Genomic DNA, 21,329 nt, shown 5'->3' with positions numbered 1-21,329 from the left:
CAGACCTCCTCACCAGGTGGGCACACATACCATGGATTATAGGGGGGAAATTCAATAGAGTATTTGATATTCACCTAGATTGCTTGCATCCACCACTGCCATCCTCCCCAGTGTGGCAGCCGCTACTCACCTAACACAGTGGCTCACACACTGGTTCCTGTTGGACTGCTGGGGTTCATTACACCCTGATGCCAGGAAGTACTCGTACTACTTGCCCTCCCATGGCCTGCATGTGCGCCTAGATCATATCGTCTGTGACCCACCTATAAGACTGGCACTGGGGAAGATGTATTTGGGAAGGATCTTTTTGGATCACACCCCCCTGATCCTATTCCTCGAATAGGGCGCACCTAGATCGCCAGTCCCCACTTGTTAACTGCAGCTGTTTATGCTGGAAGTCCCGTCTTCGAGAAGCCAGTGAGGCACTTGTGTGCTCTTTCACAGAGAACTGGGGCACAGCCTCTTCCAAACTCCTAGACTGGAAAGCACTGAAGGTAGTGAACCATGGACTTTACATTCGCACAGTGGTAGGTGTCAGGGCAGAATGGCACCAGGACCTGCTCATGACTGAGGAGTTGCTGCATAGCCTAGAGACCGCGACCCGCTGGGAGCGACATAAGCAGGAGGAACACACTGAGGCACTAGAGCGATATGCGTATTTGATAGAGCAGCGTAGCTGCTTAGATTTCCGAGCATACCAAGCAAGGATGCATGCAGAGGGTGACAAAGCCGGTCATCTGCTAAAGTGGCTTTTGCACAGTGCTTACCCACATACACCGATCACCATGATACATGCCACACCAATGCAGGTAGCCACAAACCAATCATACATCCATCAAGCATTTACGGCTCATTATCAGTCTTTGTATGATCCCCCTGCACACACCTATTACCAAACATACAACACTTTCTCGGCCCAGTCGACCTACCCGGCATTACACCCCTAGATAGGGAGGAATTAAATGCACCTATGTCATTGCAGGAAATCCGGGAAGCGATAAGGGGCGCTGCCATGCAAAAAAAAAACAGGGCTGGATGGACTTCACTTTGAGTTCTATAAAGCTTATGAAACTTCACTAGCACTCAAGTTCCTAGAACTCTACCAGTCCTCCTTGATGGAGGGCTGCTATCCACCCTCACTGCAGAAGTCTTTATTGATATAATTCCTAAGCAAGGCAGAGACCCATTAAAAATGTCTTCTTACTGCCCTTTGTCGATGCTTGGATCAGATTATAAAATTTGGAGCAAAGTAATTGTGGGTAGATTTCATAAACAAATACTGAAACTGATCCATCTGGATCAAACCGGCTTCATGCCTGGTAGATCCACTTCTCTGAATATCAGATGCTTCCACAGGGTTATGGAGTTTGCTCCTGTTCAGTGGTCATACGTGGCGTGTGTGTGGTGCTGGACCTGGAGAAAGCATTTAATACTGTGGACTGGGACTACCTCTTTACAGTCCTTAACAAACAAACTAATTCAACTAATGTACTCTGGGTCCAACGCCAGGGTGAAAATAGGTCAATGCATTTCACCACTGTTCTTGGTGAGCCGGGGGACGGTGCAAGGCTGCCTGCTGTCCCCTTTGCTCTTCGCACTAGCAATGGAACCGCTTGCACAGCGTCTTCGTCGGAGGGATGGAGCGAGTGGGGCATTCCTTTGCAAGGAGAAACCCATTCTGTCTCATTATAGACAAACGATATGCTAATATATGTCAGAGATATCCGGGAGGGACTAGCTGACATTCTGTTAGTTTGCCACGTGTTCTATGCCACTTCAGGACTGGGAGTAAACTGTGCCAAATCCTGTCTGTATCCTCTCCACCACAACTGCCTTACACAATAGTTACTGATGGGTCAGCAGGTGCTGTGTTGGGAACCCCACACATTTAAATATCTTGGCATATACATGTATCATACCATGCAGAACCTAGTAGATGGCAACATCACTAAAACCATAGCATCATTACGAAACCAATTGGCTTTCTGGAGTACCCTGCCTCACATTGTACAGGGCAGGGTCTCACTATCGGAAAAGGGTAATGCTGCCCCACCTGCTTTATTACTTCCATAATCTCCTGGTGCAGGTCCCTCGCTCCACCTTTCACACACTGCATTCTACACTGGGTAGTTTCATCTGGAATAAGGGTAGGTGCAGGGTAGCACTTCACATGTTCCAGCTGTCTGTGGCCAAGCAAGGTGTAGGGCCCTAACTTTTGAGCACTGTTATTTGACAGCACAGCTCCAGTGTCCTGCAAGGTGGCTGGCAGGACGGCACATTGAGGAAGAAGGGGCACCCAACCCTGAAGAGGCTCTGGAAATGGTCTGCCACATGTTTCTGCCAGGGACTTGACTCACAGGAGCTGAAAAATACCCTGGTGTGGGAGGTCCATGCAAGCTTCCGTATAAGTCTACGAGCGATACCGCATATCCCACAATACTATCCTGTGATATCCATTCAGTCGGCCACTTCGTTTGTTTGTAGGGCAGGCATGACGACATGAGAGACTGCAGGTGTGGACACATTAGGCACGTTGTTCCAGGATGAGGAGCTCTTACCATTCAACAGATTGTAGGTGTACACAGGGATCCCAGCCAGACACTTTCTGGCATACGGACATTTTCTAGTGGAACTGACTAGGCTATTCGCCATCACAGATACAGACCCAGACCAACACCCGCTTATATACACACTTCAAGTAATGGGGGGGGTCACCAACTCATACGTGATTTGTGTGTTCCATGGCCTACACACAGCATGACCCCCTGTTCACCACCTGCAGGAACTGGAAGGCTGACATAGGCTGGTACTGACAAATAAGGAATGGGACAGGGCACTCTTGAACCCAAGGAAGCTGCCACAAAATGCCAAGTTCCATGTAGTGGGTTCCTGCTCTGTAAGGGTTTGGGGTTGAAAATGACTCTTGAGACACCGAATTTGATTGTACATTCCCTTTATTTGGGATATGATTTAAGTGTAATGTTCACTTTATATACTGTTTTCTCCTTAGGAAATGTCTTTGGTATTCCCGTCTTCTTTACCACCAGTAAAGATATTTATATGGTCTTTTGTTCTAGGGCGTTCTCTTGGGTTGCAGTGATCCTGTCTGGATGGTCTTCAGGAGGAAACAGGATCCCGCCCTTGAGGATGATGGCCGGTTCCCCCAAAGAAAATGGAAAAAACAGGTAAGTGTAGGTGTTGGGATCGAGGCTATATAAGGGTTAGTAGGGGGTGTGAGGACAGGGGGTGCAGGGATGTGAGAGGGATAACTTTAGAGTGTACCACCCTTATCTGTGAACATATGCCTCTCTCTCTACTTTATCTTATAGGAGGGTGGTTATCTTCACCACCACCCCTTGTGCCATTAGGTAATTGTGTTCTGTGTCCCCAACAATGTGAGTGCCTCTAGCTCCCATGAATGTACAAAACGTATACATTCTGAGTCATAAGCTTTTGTGCTCCTCTGCGGATGCATTATTGCATTTTAACCCTTGTTGCTCATTCTCATGATAACATTAACAAGTTATTGTTCTCCCAAACCCTGGTTTATTACTTTGTTCTGTTTGACTGTTTTCTCTGTTTGATACACAAATTAAGAACCATAACTCCTGAGTATGCTAAATTATTGAACACCTATATAAATTGTGCTGTGGCACTGTTGCTATATGTACTGATGCAAATATTATAACATTATCACTGTTATGTGTAAACAAAAACTCATTAAAACTGGTTCAAAAAAGAGAAATGTAGAAGCATCCCCCCCACACATGTCCTCTGGACAGACTGTCTTTCCGATATATGAGAAATTGAAGCTGACCTTTGAAGATTCTGAAATGATAGATCTTTTGATCTCTGATTGAAGGCGACTGTGTACCGTAATGAGTGTTGGCTCAGTTGGTTAACAGTGATAAGGATCTGAGACATACATGAATTCAACTGTGAAGAATGAAAAACAGGATGAATGTTTCAAGGACAAAGTCATGTTAAGCAAAAAGCCACTTGATTGACCTGAAGAGTAAAGGGAAAAAGACCATAATATTGTGGTAGGAATTTCACAGGTAAAATATGAACTGGAAGAAAGCAAGAAGATAGCCAAATCTGCGTAACAGAACAAAAGAGCAAGGAGCTAGTCTTGACCTATCCATACATTCTTTCATCCTGGTATTTGAACAGTGTAATCTGTCAGAAAATAGTTTTCCTTGTTCCTATAAATTCATCACATGATCGGTATCAGTTCGCATTAGGGGATCAGCAAGAGGTGAAGAATGAAAACTCTTTGAATGAAAAACCTGTAGGCAGAATAAGGGTGAAACTTTGGTGGAGTAGGAGTCGCATTACAAGAAAATTCAGCTAATCTTAATTAAGAAGTTCAATCATCTTGGGAAGCGATGATACTGGTATGTCACTAATTGCCTCACTCTATTTGTTCATTAGTCTGAGGATGGTAGCTTGAATAAAAGGATTGCTCACATCCTGGTGCCTTACAATCAGCCTTTCACAATTGTGATAGCTATTGAGTTCCTTTATCAGATATTATAGTTTTTGCAAACCATGAAGGTGAAAAATACCTGTCATAACAACTGTGCCATCGTTTCAGCTGTAGGCAAATTAGAACGAGTGGAAAAATGTGCTACCTTTGAAATAGTACATGTGGAACAAGACAACCTTCTTAGACATCAAAATAAACTCCAGTGGCGGTTGAAGAATGCAAATAATGGCCGGCTGTCAGTTCATACAGAAGATTGCACTCTTCAACTGAGCATAGCCCAATTTAATCATACCTTGCAGCGTTTCGTCCCTTGGTCATGGGTTTCAATTACAGCAGGCGCCCTTTGCTTTTTATCCTCCCTCGACCAATAAAAGTAAAACTATTGCATCTATTGATTTTACCAAACTGGCTAAAAGGCAAGGAACTGTGGGGGTCATTCCAAGTTTGGCAGGCGGCGGTTGTCGCCCGCCAAACTTACGCCGCCAATTGGCCGCTCACGAGGCCATTCTGACTTTCCTGATGGGCCGGCGGGCGCCCGCCAAGGGAGCACCCGCCGGCCCAGCGGGAAAGGCCCTGCAACACAGAAGCCGGCTCCGAATGGAGCCGGCGGTGTTGCAGGGGTGTGACGGGTGCAGTTGCACCCGTCGCGATTTTCACTGTCTGCTATGCAGACAGTGAAAATCATGCTGGGGCCCTGTTAGGGGGCCCCACGACACCCGTTCCCGCCATCCTGTTCCTGGCGGTAAAAACCGCCAGAAACAGGCTGGCGGGAAGGGGGTCGGAATCCCCATGGCGGCGCTGCTTGCAGCGCCGCCATGGAGGATTTGCCCAGCCAGGGGAAATCCGGCGGGAAACCGCCAGATCCCCTTTTCTGACTGCGGCTTTACCGCTGCGGTCAGAATGGGCAGGAAAGCACCGCCAGCCTGTTGGCGGTGCTTTCCGTCGTTCACGGCCCTGGCGGGTTTTACCGCCAGGGTCGGAATGACCCCCTGTGTCTGTCCAGAGTCCCTTCACCCATTCATCAACATTACCATCCTTTGGAGCACCAACTCAGTTGCTCTCACCTTTCTGCTTAGTCTCACTGTAGCACACTCATTCACCCACATTCAATAATTCACTCTTCTTCATCCGAATTAATTCCTTTACCTACTGACTCACATTCCCACGCCCACAATAAGCTTTCCACTGCCACTCACCCACCTCAAATTCCTTGTCACCCATATTTAGCCACTCACTCAGTAAACCTCTGCAATGAACAGTGCTGGACTGGCCCATGAGGTACTGTGACACTGCCAGAAAGGCCAGCTTGTATAAGCCAGCGTGAGTCCTTTTTTTTGGTCCTGTCATGGCCCCTGAGACCAAGAAAAACTGGCCCTTTTTCAAGCCAGCTCATCTGGCAGTCAGTGCCTTAGAGACCAGTCTAACACTGGCAATCAGTGGCTCAAACAATTTCCACCTAAAAATAAAAAGCTACATTTAGTAGCTTTGCTAATGCTTGTTTTATTTCCCACAACAACTGCATTTATTTAAGGTGACAGCAAACTGTATAGGTGCTCCTGTGTCACATTAAACAAATATAATATTCACAGCAAATTAAACAAGCATGCATTTGTAACTAAGAAAAAGCTAACACCGACCCCTTTGCAGCTGGAGAGAGACCAACAATTAGATAAGGAAGGAGAGAGCACAAAAAGGTATTTATTTTTTTCTACATATTCATGTAGAAGCTCTGAAGCTCAGTCTCACTTAGGTCTTCTCTAGCAGAACGCTGCTTCCTGGATGCAATAAAAGCATTTATCAAATGAAAATCTAAAATGGGTTTCTCTTCAGCATGTTGTATTGTACATGCAAAAAACGTGACCTTAACAACACCCATCATCTGATAGAGATGGAAAAATGTGGAGTTGAGGAATGTGCGACATGCAGTTGAGTGTTGTGCAGATGTGTATAAACATGGTATGAAAGTAAAAAGCTCCAGGCTGTTTATCATTGATGCTTGGAGGAGGAGATAAACAAAGGACATCACATTATAAGGGCAGTGTGTTGGTAACCCTGTAGATGCTGCATTATCTGCCACATGCTTGCACATACATAATTTCTAATGGTCCTGACTCATGCCCGGAGCTAGAGTTAGACCTACGTCATCAGTGAGATGTTTAACTGTATTTATCAAAGTGAAGAAGGCCACAAATGAATTGTCTATGATGAACTCAATGTAGAAAAAAAGAGCAGAAAATGGGATCCAATGTGGACTTAACTCCTTGAGCATTAGAAATAGCTGAATTATGATACATGTGCATCACACCAACCTTAATTCCTGGTAGGGATGAGTATAACTTGTTTTCTGACATATAAATCATTGGCTTTTGTAAAGTAAGTGTTGAGATAAAGGTTTTCAAGATGCTTTGCATCAATTTGTCCATGAGCCTCAAACTTTTCCAAAGGAATTTCGAACAAAACCAACTGAGTGATATGAAGGTGTAATTGGTTGATCGTGAGTAAGTCAGGATTCCCAATAATGAGAAACGCATATGCAAACAGATTCTTGGAACCTGGAATATAAATGTAAAATCAAATCGGGAAAAGGAGAATGCCAAACAAGCTCGGTGACTCTTCTTACACTGCAAAATTCCATAGACAATCTATAGTCCATCAAAAGTCCTGATTTCAGAAGGTTCCTTGACACAGCTCAGCAAATGTATACATAGTAACTCTATTTCAAACACCTTATATTTGCATTTGCTTTCTGACAAAGCAGGAAACGTGTTCATCATCTTTACAAGAATTGGAAAGAAAGGCATCAAACCTACCCTGAATCAGAATAGAGAGAGAGAGTCTCGTATAATCTTTCAGGCTGGAGAATCCAACAGAGAACTACAGCTGCATAAAAAGGTGCTAAAACCATGGACAGACAATATGCAAGTGAGTAATGAATGTGATGAAAAATACGGACTTGAAGGCGCTGTGACACGTACTTAATAGATCCAAGTTCCCTTCTATGTTAATATAACGGGCAACGAGGGGCAGCTTCTCCATTGGGGTGGAGGGGCATCAACCCCCCCCGCCTGCAGCGGCAGCTGCAAACCTTTTTCTAAAAAATGATAGTAAACTGTGTTTTGGGCCTCGGTGTGACGAACAGTGAGGGCGAGTGCACAGCACTCCCCCTCAAAGCGCATGTGAGTTTGGCCAGCCGTCTCGGGCCGGCCAAACACACATGCACAGTGGGTTCTCTCCAATATAATCTTAACCACTCCCACTGCCATAAGGAAATGTGCTTGTCTTTGTATGGCAGATACAAGAGAAGAGACTGAATGACTGACATCGTGACCTTAACCCATCTGGTGACTCTGATCCTCCATATTACTGCACTCCTTCCTTTGAATATACAGTCCGACATCCTGGACTGGGCACAGAGCAATCTGCCACCATAGGAAACCCTTTCGGGCTATCGTGACTGTAAGCATGCCACCACCAAAGCAGGTGGAGAATTATTTTTGCACACCATGTAAGCTGTAAAACCATTGCGGCTTTGGTGAGTTTGGTCTGCAGATGTAACCCAATGTTACAATACCACTTTGATAAACCTGACAGTGTATTCCCAGGAACCCTCAATTACACAAGAGTTTTAATGGAGAAACCGTCAATGGCAATTCTGCTTGTCTCCCTTTATTTTCAGTGAATCAATGCAGACACTGGAAAGCATGCTATAAACACTTGTATATTTATTGAATCAAAAGGGTCAATGCAAGTGAGATGTAAAGAAAACTGCATGGAATTCATCCAGCGTCTTCAATTTCAGCACTTTTTTGTCTGAACATTGTCAGGCGTGAACGTTTTCTATGCCACCTATAGTAGAATTATGCTTTTTTAGTCAAGAAACAGGTATGATGCTTATCTATAAATTTCAGTCCAGCAGTCTGCCCTTGGATTTAGAGAAATAGGTAGAAAATGAATTCAGTGACTGGCTGGCTCTATATAGTGCATGCTTTTTATGCAGTCAGCTTAGACTGTACATTACCGATATAAATAAATACATATTTAAATAAATACATATTTTCACATTATATTAATCTCAATACTTTTTATATGACACCGACCTAAATACAGGGTTGGTGATACCAGGATAAAGGGCAACACTTATGTACTTTGAGTCTATCAGCTTCTCCATAGCCCGCACAAAATTGCTTTGTGCCCTCAAATTACCGCCTTCTGGTAATGCGTCCTTAGAGGTCTCTCTCAATGTTTTAGTTGATTACTTGACCTTCAGAAGATATTATGCACTGTATGAACAATCTTAATCATGAAATCTTGATTTTGTTGTTTTTTTTTAATCAATAATTTAATGATAGGTCAAGAGGGAAAAGACTGCCTGCCGAGCCAGACGTTTACTCCATGACTTAAGGGGTTGAAGGAAGCTTGCACTTTTGAACAACCTTTGACAAAGGATAGTAAATTTAGCTGATCTCTAGTTAAATGTTTCCTGCCAGAAGGAAAGATTCAACTAGGTATGGGCTGAAATTTAGGCTTACTGAGATAACGTAACTGCCAGGCCCTCTACATTTACACGCTTCTCGATATCAGATACAGGTTGTTCATATTAGTTCAAGGCAACAGTTTTCTAATCCTCTATCTACAGCATGAATATGTAGTTGATGATTCTATTCTCCAAGTATTTTTGTATGCAATAATTGTGCCCCTTAATTAAAAATATACAAGAAATGCTGCAAACTAGCAGAGCAAATGGTAATTTGTTTACTAAGAAGACAGTTTTTTCCAGAACTCAAGAAGGCCCACTCTAGTTTTTAGGCATTCTGCAGCTGAATCATATGAAGGATTTTTGGGCCCCGGCAAGACCTCGTTTAAGATTTGCAACAACTTTAAATGTATATGCCCATTTTCAGCAAATTCACGCGCTGGATGCCGACCAATAGTGAATTAATTACATGTAAGACTTTTAGAAATGGGGTCGCAAAATTTTTTTTTTTTAAAATCACCCGAAAGCTCATGCTGCCTGACATCCACCAGCCAAACATAAAGAATTGAAGTGGACCATTTCTTTTTGTTCGTATATCAAGATATTTGGAATTCAGGCCCGTATTTATACTTTTTTTGCGCCACATTTGCGTCGTTTTTTGACGCAAAAACGGCGCAAACTTGCAAGATACCATTCTATTTTGTAGGTTTGCGCCGTTTTGCGTCAAAAAGCGGCGCAAATGCGGCGCTAAAAAAAGTATAAATACGGGCCTCAATGTCTAATTAGCCTGTTCCTTCCAGTGTAGTAAGGACATAATAGAGAGTTGTTGGATGTTTGGAGGAAAAAAACATACAATTAAAATACAGCATAAATCTCAAGTAAACCCCCTCACAACAGGTATTCTCGCTGCAACATGGAAGATCAAAGCCAGCACAGCTCCCCGAATTCTCTGCACTTCAATATTTTCTTCTTCTTGCTTGTCTCTCCTCTACTCTTTCTATGTATACAATTCGCAGGCTAAACAGTGACTAAGGGCCAGATGTAGGAAGCATTTTACATGGTCCAAACTGCGAAAATCGCAGTTTGCGCCATGCAAAATGCTCATTGCGATGCACATTCACAATTTGCGAGTCGATACCGACTTGCAAATTGTCAATGCGACTCGCAAATAGGAAGGGGTGTCCCCTTCCTATTTGCGACTCGCATCGCAATGCTAAATTGCTTTGTGACTGCGAATGCGGTCGCCAAGCAATTCGCAGTTACCACCAGTTTCACACTGGTGGTAACCCATTCGCAAAAGGGAAGGGGTCCCCATGGGACCCCTTCCCCTTTGTGAATGTTGCCCAAAATGTTTTTTCAGAGCAGGCAGTGGTCCAATGGACCACTGCCTGCTCTGAAAAAACAAATCTAAATGGTTTCGTTATTTTTTTTATGTTGCAACTCGTTTTCCTTTAAGGAAAACGGGCTGCAAAATAAAACAAATAAACTGCTTTATTTAAAAAGCAGTCACAGACATGGAGGTCTGCTATCTTCAGCAGGCCACCATCCCTGTGAGTGCAGGGACTCGCTATGGGGTCGCAAAATGCGACCCACCTCATTAATATTAATGAGGTGGGTCTTTGCGACCCCATAGCGAATCGCAGACGGTGTCTGAGACACCGTTCTACATCTGATTTTGCAAATCGGAAATTGTGAGTCGCACCGACTCACAATTTCCAATTCACAAAATCGGAACTACCTACATCTGGCCCTAACTGCTCTAAGAGAAATGGGAGGGGGTATGAAACGGGTGGAGAGCTGAGGTAGGAAGTGTGGAGGTCGTGGGTTGAGAGACAGATAGAAGTGAAGTGTAGGAAGATGGGGAAACAAATGAGGTTGAGAATGGAGGTAGATGGAGAAGAGATACAGGGAGGTGAAATGGAAACAGCATTGAGTGAAAGAGAAGGTTGAGGTACAGAGACATGGGGTAGAGAAGTAAAGACACATGCAAAGAGTGGTAGACAGGAGACGATGAGACAAGTAGGAATCTGTGGGTAGATCAAGGTGCACTGAAAGAGGTTCAGGTAGACAGAGGCGAGATAAAGCAAAGAAAGATGGGCTAGATGCATATAGATTTGTAGAAGAGGAGAAAGACGAGATGAGGTGAAGTAAGGAGAGAGATGATATCAAAAGAGGCAGAAAGAGGTAAAGGGTGGTAGAAGTGACAGATAGTCAGAGGGAAGACAAAATAGAGAAGTGAGGCGAAGAAAAGGTGGCTACTTAGCAATTGGTGAGATAGAAAGAGCTGAGATACAAAATAGGTGCATACAGAGAGAAGTGAAGCTCAGAAAAGATAAGTAAAGAAGGAGAGCTGGAGAGAGAAACAGAAGCTAGACAGAGGGATGTTAGAGCAAGTTACAAGACAGGACTAGTGAGGTAAGGGGGGTGCTGAACAAGTATTAGAACATTGGAATGTTCGGATATCCATTGCAGACAATGGAGTGCTCCGGGCTTTTACTGGCCGGTAAAAGCCCGGAGCCAACACTCCAATGTTCTCTTTGTTCACAGCAACAGAGCCTCACGGAGCCTCTTTGTTCACAGCAACAAAGCCTCACGGGCTTCGTGAGGAATTTGTTTTATTTAATAGAACATTCTGCCCGAGTGGCAGAATGTTCTAATAGCCATGGAATCCGCCGTAGCGGGCGCTACCGGCCATTAAAGGCCCCTCTCCCTTGTTAAAGGCCCTTGCCTTTGGCTCGGGCCTTTAACACTGGAGCAGGCCTTTAATGGCCGGTAGCAACCGCTACGGTGGGTTCTAAGGCTATATTAGAACATTGGAATGTTCGGATCTCCATTGCAGACAATGGAGTGCTCAAGGGCTTTTACTGGCAGGTAAAAGCCCGGAGCCAACATTCCAATGTTCTCTTTGTTCACAGCAACAGCTGTGAACAAAGCCTCACAGAGCCAGAGGGGATTTTAATCCCCTCGGGCTTCGTGAGGAATTTGTTTTATGTAGTAGAACATTCTGCCCCTGAGTGGCAGAATGTTCTAATAGCCTTAGAACCTGCCGAAGCGGGCTCTACTGGCCATTAAAGGCCCTCTTTCTTGTTAAAGGCCCTTGCTTTCGGCTCAGGTCTTTAACGCGGGAGCCGGCCTTTAATGGCAGGTAGAGCCCGCTACTGCGGGTTCTAAGGCTATTACAGATGATGAGATAGAGCAAGAGATATTTGACAGAGAAAGAGGTAGATAAAAAGTAGAGAGTTGTGAGATATGGGTGGTTGGAAAGAGACAGAATCAGAGGTAGTGAGAGGTTAAGTCAGAGAAAGGGAAAGAGGAGCGACAGAGAAAGAGAGAGACTTTTTACTGCCCCTATCACTGTATCAAGGGTCACCTTAGAAGCTGGGGGACCTGACCAATTGGTCGCTTTACCCCTGCCTTAAAACGTCTCCGTTCTGCAAAGATTTAAGGGTCTATGTATGTTGTCAACTTTCTGTCAAGTATCTTCAGCAGATGGACACATTAGTCACAAAATGTGCTGTTTAAATAGCTAATTACATTGTGAATTCTACCGAAAAAGAGGTGTTCCCTAAAAGACAAAGGAACCCCTCCTTTGTTTTTGCTCGTTTAAGAGAAGGATTTGTGTATATGAATGTCACAGGTTTGGGAGGAAAATGAAGTCCTCTGAATCTAGCATCTCCACAATAAACAGTCAGCTTCGCACTTACCTTCAAAGCACATAAGATACCATGGAGGTCAATGAACTTGGCATTATACTCTGGGATATGTTTCCATGAAAGTTGCTAAATGTCGCTACAATAAAAGATGCTAGAAAGGCTTATAGATTGGATCATAGAATTTAAAGTTAGAAACAAAGCTTGCTCAATAACCATATTTAAATAAGGAGACTGACAGCTGAATAAAAAAATGCTCACCTCAGTCTTTTTTTAGATTTTTCAGAGAGAAGTTAGTCAAAGTGAGAGGAAAATTAAAAGTGTACAAATTACTCTATTAATAAGGATCTTAGGTCAATAACCAACCCCCGTTTCGGCTTCACTTACCCAGATCAAATGAAAGCTATACTTTAGGTGTGCAATGTAACAAATATGTTTTTCTTTCATTTGTTTAATTTATTTTGAAATTATGACAGTATGAAGTTTAATTCGAGAAAATGTGCAAAGCAAATAATTAAGTAGAAATAAGTAACAAGCTTAAAACATTAATTACGGAAAGAAAAGTTTTTATTTGGAATTCAAAATGTAAGAACTAAATTCAGAGAAAACAGTTTCATCTAAACAGAAAATATTAACAGTAAGAAAAGGCGATTTGTGGAGTATGGCGTGGCCTGTCACTCCTTGACACAGGTTTAATATTTAACAGGTACCTGAGGCATACGATCTTCCTAATAGGACGAAAATAGCTGTACACTCGAGCCGTTGCATGTACGGAGTAGCTGTGGAGAAATATTCTCCTACGTCAGTTTATGAAGCAACTCAAACAATTTCAAAATGGCTGACGCATTTATTGCCATTCGGACAAGGTTGCTGATATCTGTGTATGCATGCTAGTCTGCAGATAATTATATGGTACATCACATCGTATCACTGCTGGTTACTGAAGCCCCTGACCAGACTTATGTTGTTGAGCAAAATAGTCTATCTCTAGGTAATGTTTCACTAGGCCTTTCTATGCAGTGAGAATCCATAAGTACAGTGAGGGAAGTGTCCTGATTTGTCTGGTTCTGGTCTGGATCTCGCATGTCACTTGCTTACATATGGTTAATATTCAGGCAGGCACCCAACAGTAAGATTTGCTCATCAAGAGAAGGTGGCCTACCTTCTAACTATATTAAACAGGTGGCCTGTGAAGCTCACTTTTTTTAATCAGAGAATCACATTGTCTCTCTAACCTGAGACTTCAAATCAAGTGAGTTGATAGTTGTGGCTTGTTGCAGCCTGCAAGGTAAACTCCACATACATTTTTCAAACCATGTGAAAAAGCAGATTAAGTATTGAAGTAATTTATAAGCATGTATTTAAGTGTATATGGGCAACAAAGTTGGCAAGAGATGGTGAATTGTTTATCCTGAATCTTCTCGTTCTCTGCTTTCTGAACCAAACACTTATTGTATGGTGATCTGTCAAAGACGTACAGTGTGAAAGATGGTACGCAGAGAGATCATTGCACTGTTTAGGATTTGGTTATAGTGTCTTTTTGGCGTATCCAGCAAGGACAGGCCAAACACAATCCATCAGAGTGTGTACTTGTGAGCTAATGGACACCTCTTAAGTTGAACTGTGTTTACTAAACTTAACCTTCTTCATTGAAGTCCCTGTTGCAGGTAGATCCTTAACTGATGTGGTAGGCTGAGGGCAGGAGTTAAACAGACAATTCATTAGTGGGTAAACATTTGAAACAAATGTCATCTGTGGTGTTAGAGCATACGCGACTGGTTGACAAAAAAAATGGTATGACAAATAATATACATAAATATAGTGGAACCAGAAAAGCTATCAGAGAATCATCCAGCTGAAGCAGGGCGATGGATGGGGTGCACCTTGTCTGATGTGCAGCATTTCTTCACATTATCAACATACATTCAATACTTTCTATTTGCCCATTAACAGTGAGGTCTTGTTGTTGAGTTTTCTGTTGCTTATTGCGGGAAACGCAAATGGAGTGTTCCTACTGGTGTTTCATTTATTGCGATAACAGTCAGTTTCTCTTTTATAGTCATGATTGCCCTGAAGTTCCTCCAAGCGCTGCAGCATCATGGACCGGAGAATCTGGAATCTTTAAGTACAAAAAATAATGATAATCAGTTTTGTGAGCTGTGCACTTTACACACATCAGCCATCCTGATAGCTTGTCAAATCCTTGTGTTTCACTCCTAAAAATTCAGTTACTCCAGGGGTAAAAGGTGCATAGCTACTCTGAGCATCACAATAAACGGGGCGATCACAGTATACAAATGGGCAGCCCCATAGTCCAGTGGAGTATTCACAAGAAACATTGTAGTACTCAAGAGGGAGATTTAATTGTTTTTCATCTATATATTATTTTGGCCAAATAAGTCTAAAGGTAAGTATGAGAAAGCTGCCAGAATGCAGAGCTTTAATGGGTAAGTGTCCAGCATAACCCAGAAAATGGCTGGAATGTAGTTTGTCAACCCCCCAGCCATGACCCCACTACTGCAGAAACAATTTGTGTGCTTGCTTACTTTAGTGTCAATTTCGAGATTTCTCGTTCTTCTTCCTCCTTCAGTTTTTCCACAAAGCTGTCCAGGACAGGCATTGCTAACTTGATGTACTGCGCCACCTGCAAAAAATATAAAGGTATATTGACCTAGACTCCGCTACCAGCACATTAGTCCTTGCTTCTTTTTAAGCTATCTGTGGTCTATGGCGTAGTTGAGTAGACCAGAGTAGGCATTTCACATCTGTTGTACTAAAAACAGAATCTTTGTCATGTTCTTACAGAATGAAGAGATAGCAATGACTCTGGGCACTATAAGAAGGTAGATTTACAACTCTAAAAGTGCACATCCACTTAGCAGATGTTGTGCAGAAGCTCTGTACTTCATGGCGCAGAGATACTAAACCAAGAAGCTGCAATTAATTGAAACAGCTGTAAACTGGACAATGTGGAATGTGGGAAACCTGGTGAAACAATTGAGCCTCTGAAAGGTCCTTGGGCTGGGACGGAGTTAGTTACACCCTTTAGATCTTTTAGATGAGCAGAATGTTGAAATATTTAGAATTTCTATTGTTCTATCAGTAAAACGTATTGTCAGGTGAGTCATCGGCTCATAACTATATGTTTGAGCAGCAAAGGAAGTTTACTTTATCAGACCTCGTATACCTTTATAGCAGGAGATTTTGGAGATTGCATCTTTGCAGCAACATAGAACCAAAATACTTTTTAGTAAGTGTAGGAAATTCATTGATTAGTATAAACGAAATAAACAGTACATCAAATGTAAATAATTTAAACTGGATTTTTCTCAACACCTGGAGGCTAGCATCATACAAAAGAAACTTGAATGCCACTCCATGATTAGCATAACCCTAGCATCTCACAAAGAATGCAAACTTAATAGACCTTTTGAGTTACTCCAGCATTAGAACTGTCCCTTTTCATTGGTGTTCCTCATGCAGTTAAGATGTTCTTTCCTTATGTGTTGGTTACAGAGTAGTTTATCTAATATAGGGAGGTTCTAGCATGAGATGGACAATGCCATCCGATGATGTTCCCTTGGTTTATAGGCACTAGTTGTGCAGGATGCGGCGCACTCTAGATGAAATGAGCTAACAACAAGCACTGTTTAGGGTGCTGTATTATGCTCCAAGAAAAAGAAATCGGAAAGAAAAAGAAGGAAATGAAAGGCAAACTATAAAAGGAGAAAATTGAAAAATAAAAGGCAGACAGACCAGTCTCCTGGATTTGAAGTTCTACATTTTCAGGAGGACGTGTACATGTGATCAGCAAATACTGTCAATCTAAGGACAAGAAAGCCAAAGGCTGATGGAAGCAGGTCCATTGCACCATCCTGTATGCTGTCATGGATAGAAGGAGAGTATAAATGACACTCAAACAGACCAATGGCAAAATATGGCTGCACCAAAGCCTCTCTAATTACGCACCTATATTACACAGTGACAATAGACACTGTGTGGTTATGTTTGTGTCACACTTTCCATTAAAAAGATGTTTTTTTGATTTACCTTTAACTTTTGACCTTGAGCTTTTGGACTCGCACACAAACGCGAGTTCTGTCAGCTCAGTTTTGCCATGCCTATTTAATGAAGATCCGTTGAAAGGGGGGGGGGCTATAGGCAAGAGTAAAAGATTGTGCTTTCCCATTTTAGACCACATATGACAATTTGCTCTCACCTACATCCCAAACGGCTGAAAGTATGTACTCCACCCTTACATGAAAACTGAAGTTCACTCAGAATGTCACAAGTTGTGATGAGTTTCATTAAAGGTTTGACACCTATGTTTCCTCCAAAGCCATTTGTGATGCCCCAGTGGGTCCTTAGCCTTGAGAATAACATTCCTTATGTGCACACTCTTCAAGCATATGCACAGTTCCTCTTTGAGGGTCTTGGTTCCGTAAACAGACTTTATTATTGCCTTCACATCAGCACACCATGTGGGTGAACTACAAGCATTTTTAGTAAAACCACCCTACACCTACACTACCTTCTTTCCAGACAAGTTGTAATTGAGGGACCCTAGGGTTGTCCATGTTGGCCAATTATTCACATTCAGCATCACTCACTCTAGATCATCCCTTGTGAGAGGAGGAGGGACTCTATCACATTGATTGAAAGAGGGCGTTGAGCTTTTCCCTCGACTGGATGAAAAATCATTAGATAGATGATAAGCTCTCCATCAGCTTCTCAGGTGCAAACTATGGCAAAGCATTCCAAAAGAGGACCCTGTCAAGATGGCTAATTCTCTCCATTAAGAGCTGCAATGTACTGTCCAAAAGGCACCCCACCTTCTGAGGCCCTGAGAGTCCATTCCACGAGGGACGTGCAGTATTGGCACGGGGATGCCTGAACTTGATATCTGCCAATCTGTGACATGAGCACTGGAACGTACGTTCACAATGCACTTCCACCTTACTCTTTAGTCTGAATCTACTCCCCATATCCTCCAGCCCTGGTAGGTACTGCTTTGATATCTGTTCTAGAGGTGAGGAATCTGCAGTTAGAAGTAACTATAGTAACAAGTTATTTACCTTCAGTAAAGCTTTGTCTGGTGGATACTCTATCGAACCATAGATACCATTCTACTCGCCCAGCTCCCTGTTCTATTTTTTGATCTCATTAACATCTAAGAAGGTCCCAAGGTAGAGGCCAGCACACTGTCCCCAGCAATTGGTCTACTTTGCTCATCTGAGGGCTCAGTAAAGGAAAGAGACAAGAAACTGGCATCAGTGCAAAAGGGTAGCACATATATGCAGCTCTGATCTGACACTTCCAGGTGGTACAAAGCGAGCACACAGCTTTATAACATCACCTGCTGATGAGGGAGCACAGCTGTTGAAATTCTGGGTGTCTAGGGATAGTCTAACATTGAGGTACCTGTGGTTAGAAAGAATGTTACCAAGGGTACTTGTATTTTTTGTTAACATTCAATTATAAATTGTGGTTTTTTGAAGGTACGGCTTCTTGAATTAGACCTGTAACAACTGAGCAATATTCAGAACAACAGTACATCATGTAGTAGAGTCAGATGCAGGTAATTTTAATTTGAGCGCCCTCTTAGAAGAGAAACTCAGGGAACACTTATTGGATTATGTGTCATACCGCAGAATGTGCATATGCAAAAATTTATTCTGGTCTGCCTATCATTAAAGCCCTATACTTTGACATCATGTGAAGGTGGTTTGGGTATTCATAGGCTATTATAACAAAAGAGCAGTCTAGAATTGTTTTGACATCTCCTGATCTCCTCTGGATTTTCTCTTGAATGCCAACATCTCTACATTTTATGGTGGTTAACATAGATGTTCACCCTGCCTCATACTGTTCCAGATTATACTGCGTTTTTTATAGATGATTTGAAATGCCTCTACTGCTGAATATTTAGGCAGATATTGGAACCAAGAAAGCAGAAGATAAAGTAATGTGCCAGGATTACACAGCTTGGTCAAGTAGGGAATCCAGGATTAGAACTCAGGTCTCTGAGCTGCAATACTTCTTACATCATGAGTCACTTCCTCGCCCAAGTCGGTCTCCATGAGGAACATTTTAACGATCTTTTCACATGGTCCATGCATGATCCGGGAGATGAGCGGATATTCTGATCCCTTTAACTTGGTTTTTTCTGTAAAGACAAACATGAGACATAAATAAGACATTCAACTTCTCAAAAGGGAAACCTTGCTGAAAAATTCTGGACAAAAATAAACTTTAGAGTTGACCCAAAATGTGTGCCAAATTCAATGGCTACCAACTGTTATCAGTTTAAGAGTGGATGAAGTAAACATTTGTGGTTTAATGGTAATTTCCATAGCCAAACTTGGTTCAAGTTTTTAAATACTGCAGCATCAATGTTCACCAACTTTTACATGAAGTAGGTGCTTAAAATCCTCTGCTCTTGTTTATGCTTCGGCTTGACACACAAAGGGAATAGAACTGCATTAGCAATGCAATTAATTTTTAATACTCCAAATTGCATGCCATTTGAATTTGTATGTTCTTCTTTTTATGTGGTTATGTTCACCATTGGAGATATTAAATTATGTGAGGCTGGAGTGGTCCATGCACATGTGAGTGTGGCACATAGAGGCTACCTAGATTTTCATCAGCAGTAGTAAATCCCTGTGGGTGATCCATAGTTTCTTCGCACACTACACCCCACTTAAGCCATAAATCACCCTGGAAACCTGCCAAGTCAGCCTGTGCCTGCTCTCTGATACATACCAAACCTCACAGGTAAACAATGGATCAGGACAACCCAGAGGTGAAAGCGAGGGTGGTGTACATTCAGGAGATCCAGGACAGAAGCCCACAGGGACTTTAACAAGTCCAGAGCTAATGACAAAAGCGAAGGATGTGCTGTGCTGAGAGCCTCCAATGTTCAGCGCACCAATTCCCGGACGACTACTGTCAAATGTGTACAGTGCAAGAGATGTAAGGTGTCTGCAGTGGTACATTGCTGTAATGCTAGTGCCACCTCTACAGGCTGTAAGTCTGTTAGTGAAACAAACCTGTGGTCACCATAATCTTTATGTAAAGTTTTTATTCCACAGACCCATGTCCTCACTCTTACATCATTTCTTTCTCCTGATGTCTCATTGTTGCTCCATCTTGCCTTTTTGTTCTCCTTTTGGTTTTTCTTTCTCTTGGATATCCCTCCTCTGCTCTACTTTGACTCACCCCACCCCTTGCCTAGTCATTATTAGCAAACCTCTGTCTCTGTCTTTCTGGGATCCGCTACCAAAATCCACCCAACCTTTTACATCTCTCTGAACTTCCCGCAATCCTTCTAGGATGTCCGTTCACTAACATTGTCCCATCATCTCCTTTTCCAGCCCTACCCCGCATTTCCAATGCATTACAAACAAGCATCACCAGGACATGATTTTGTGCCTGTAAATCCAGCAAACACCATTTTAAGGCAAGTGAATGTGGGACAATCTCCTTGTTTAGACACAGCTCAGTGCTGCACCTTACCACGCTCATCAGGCAACTGTAGTGCACCAAACATCCACTGGGGTCATCTTAATGCATGACATACTCCAATAATTATGAACACAACCAGTACAGTTTAAAGTATTTTGGTAGTTCATCAAACTGTGCCGTATTTAGCACAAGTACAAGTGCAGGCTTAGAGTTCCGGGGATTGGTGTTCCTATTTGGGGGTGGCAGTAACAGCCAGGTTGTGAAATCTTTGTATGACCACAACCTTCTGATTGTTTTGTCTGTGGATATTAGAAACATTTTGCATTAATTAATTTTTAGAATCTATGAATGCCCATATTGCCATATGGGTTTTGATTAAAAAAGGAGTGAATCCTCTATAGCGTCTTGATGTAATATTTAGACTTGGCTGCCAAAGTATTAATTTGCCTTTTGGTGGTCATTGCGGGTCAAAGCTCACATCTGTCAGCTTAAGAATTTCCAAAGGGGTGATAATCGAATCTTCAGAGTGAATCTGTTTTTTTCAATTGCTTTTGTAATTGTATTTTCATTGGTGTACATAGGGGTTTACTTTGTAATGGTTCCCTTCATTACATTGCGCGCTTCTCTTGATGTTCTGGTTCCTTTGGTTCTTGGCACTTTCAGTGGGCCATTGGAGTGAAGGGACCAAGGCAGGACATATCTTTACTGCTCTGTATATTGGTGTTTCAACTGGAAATAAACTTGGATTTTTGTACTATATTGGACTCCGACTCTACAACTTTGGTGATGAGAGTGGTTGAAACACCTGGGAACCCAAGGAAGTATTTTTACATTTCTTTATGTTTTATTTTACTTTCCGTGTTCGTGGAAACCTATGGATTATTGTTGGAAAATATAGATTTACCCACAAGTTGTTTTGGATTCCAGTTAAGATTTTTGGATGTGAATGTACTTTGTGCTTAATACACAAAGACTACTTAGTGCAGTGCTGCCGATAGCTTGCTGGAAGTGGCTGCAGTTAAAGTCATTGTTTAAAAGCTTGGGGGCCAGCTTGGCAACTCAGAATTGTCACAGTTTGGAATTCGCAGTTCGGAATCCAACATACTCGAGCTTTAACCCCTTCACTGCCAGGCCTTTTGCCCCCTCAGGTGCCAAGCCTTTTTGTGGCTATTTGGGACAGTTCGCGCTTCGGCCCTCATAACCTTTTGTCCACATAAGATACCCACACCAAATTTGCGTCCTTTTTTTC

The 21,329-nt window shown here is 42.7% G+C and overlaps 1 protein-coding gene across 2 annotated transcripts in view; it reads right to left on the bottom strand.

Annotated features, from left to right (window-relative positions):
* Positions 1-13,162: 13,162 nt before the first annotated feature.
* Positions 13,163-21,329, bottom strand: part of RASSF4 (Ras association domain family member 4) — a 404,267-nt gene continuing 396,100 nt past the window's right edge. For both annotated transcript variants that reach the window (XM_069240816.1, XM_069240817.1), the window contains 3 exons: positions 18,658-18,779; positions 15,160-15,257; positions 13,163-14,732 (listed from right to left, as the gene is read on the bottom strand). In XM_069240816.1, coding sequence (XP_069096917.1) covers positions 14,636-14,732; positions 15,160-15,257; positions 18,658-18,779 — 317 coding nt within the window. In that variant the 3' untranslated portion in view covers positions 13,163-14,635. The remainder of the gene's footprint in view (positions 14,733-15,159; positions 15,258-18,657; positions 18,780-21,329) is intronic.

The sequence above is a fragment of the Pleurodeles waltl genome, chromosome 6 (genome assembly GCF_031143425.1).
Source record: "Pleurodeles waltl isolate 20211129_DDA chromosome 6, aPleWal1.hap1.20221129, whole genome shotgun sequence".
Classification (NCBI taxonomy): domain Eukaryota; kingdom Metazoa; phylum Chordata; class Amphibia; order Caudata; family Salamandridae; genus Pleurodeles; species Pleurodeles waltl.
The sequence above is the reverse complement of the archived record's forward strand: the minus strand, read 5'-3'. Positions and strand labels throughout refer to the sequence as shown.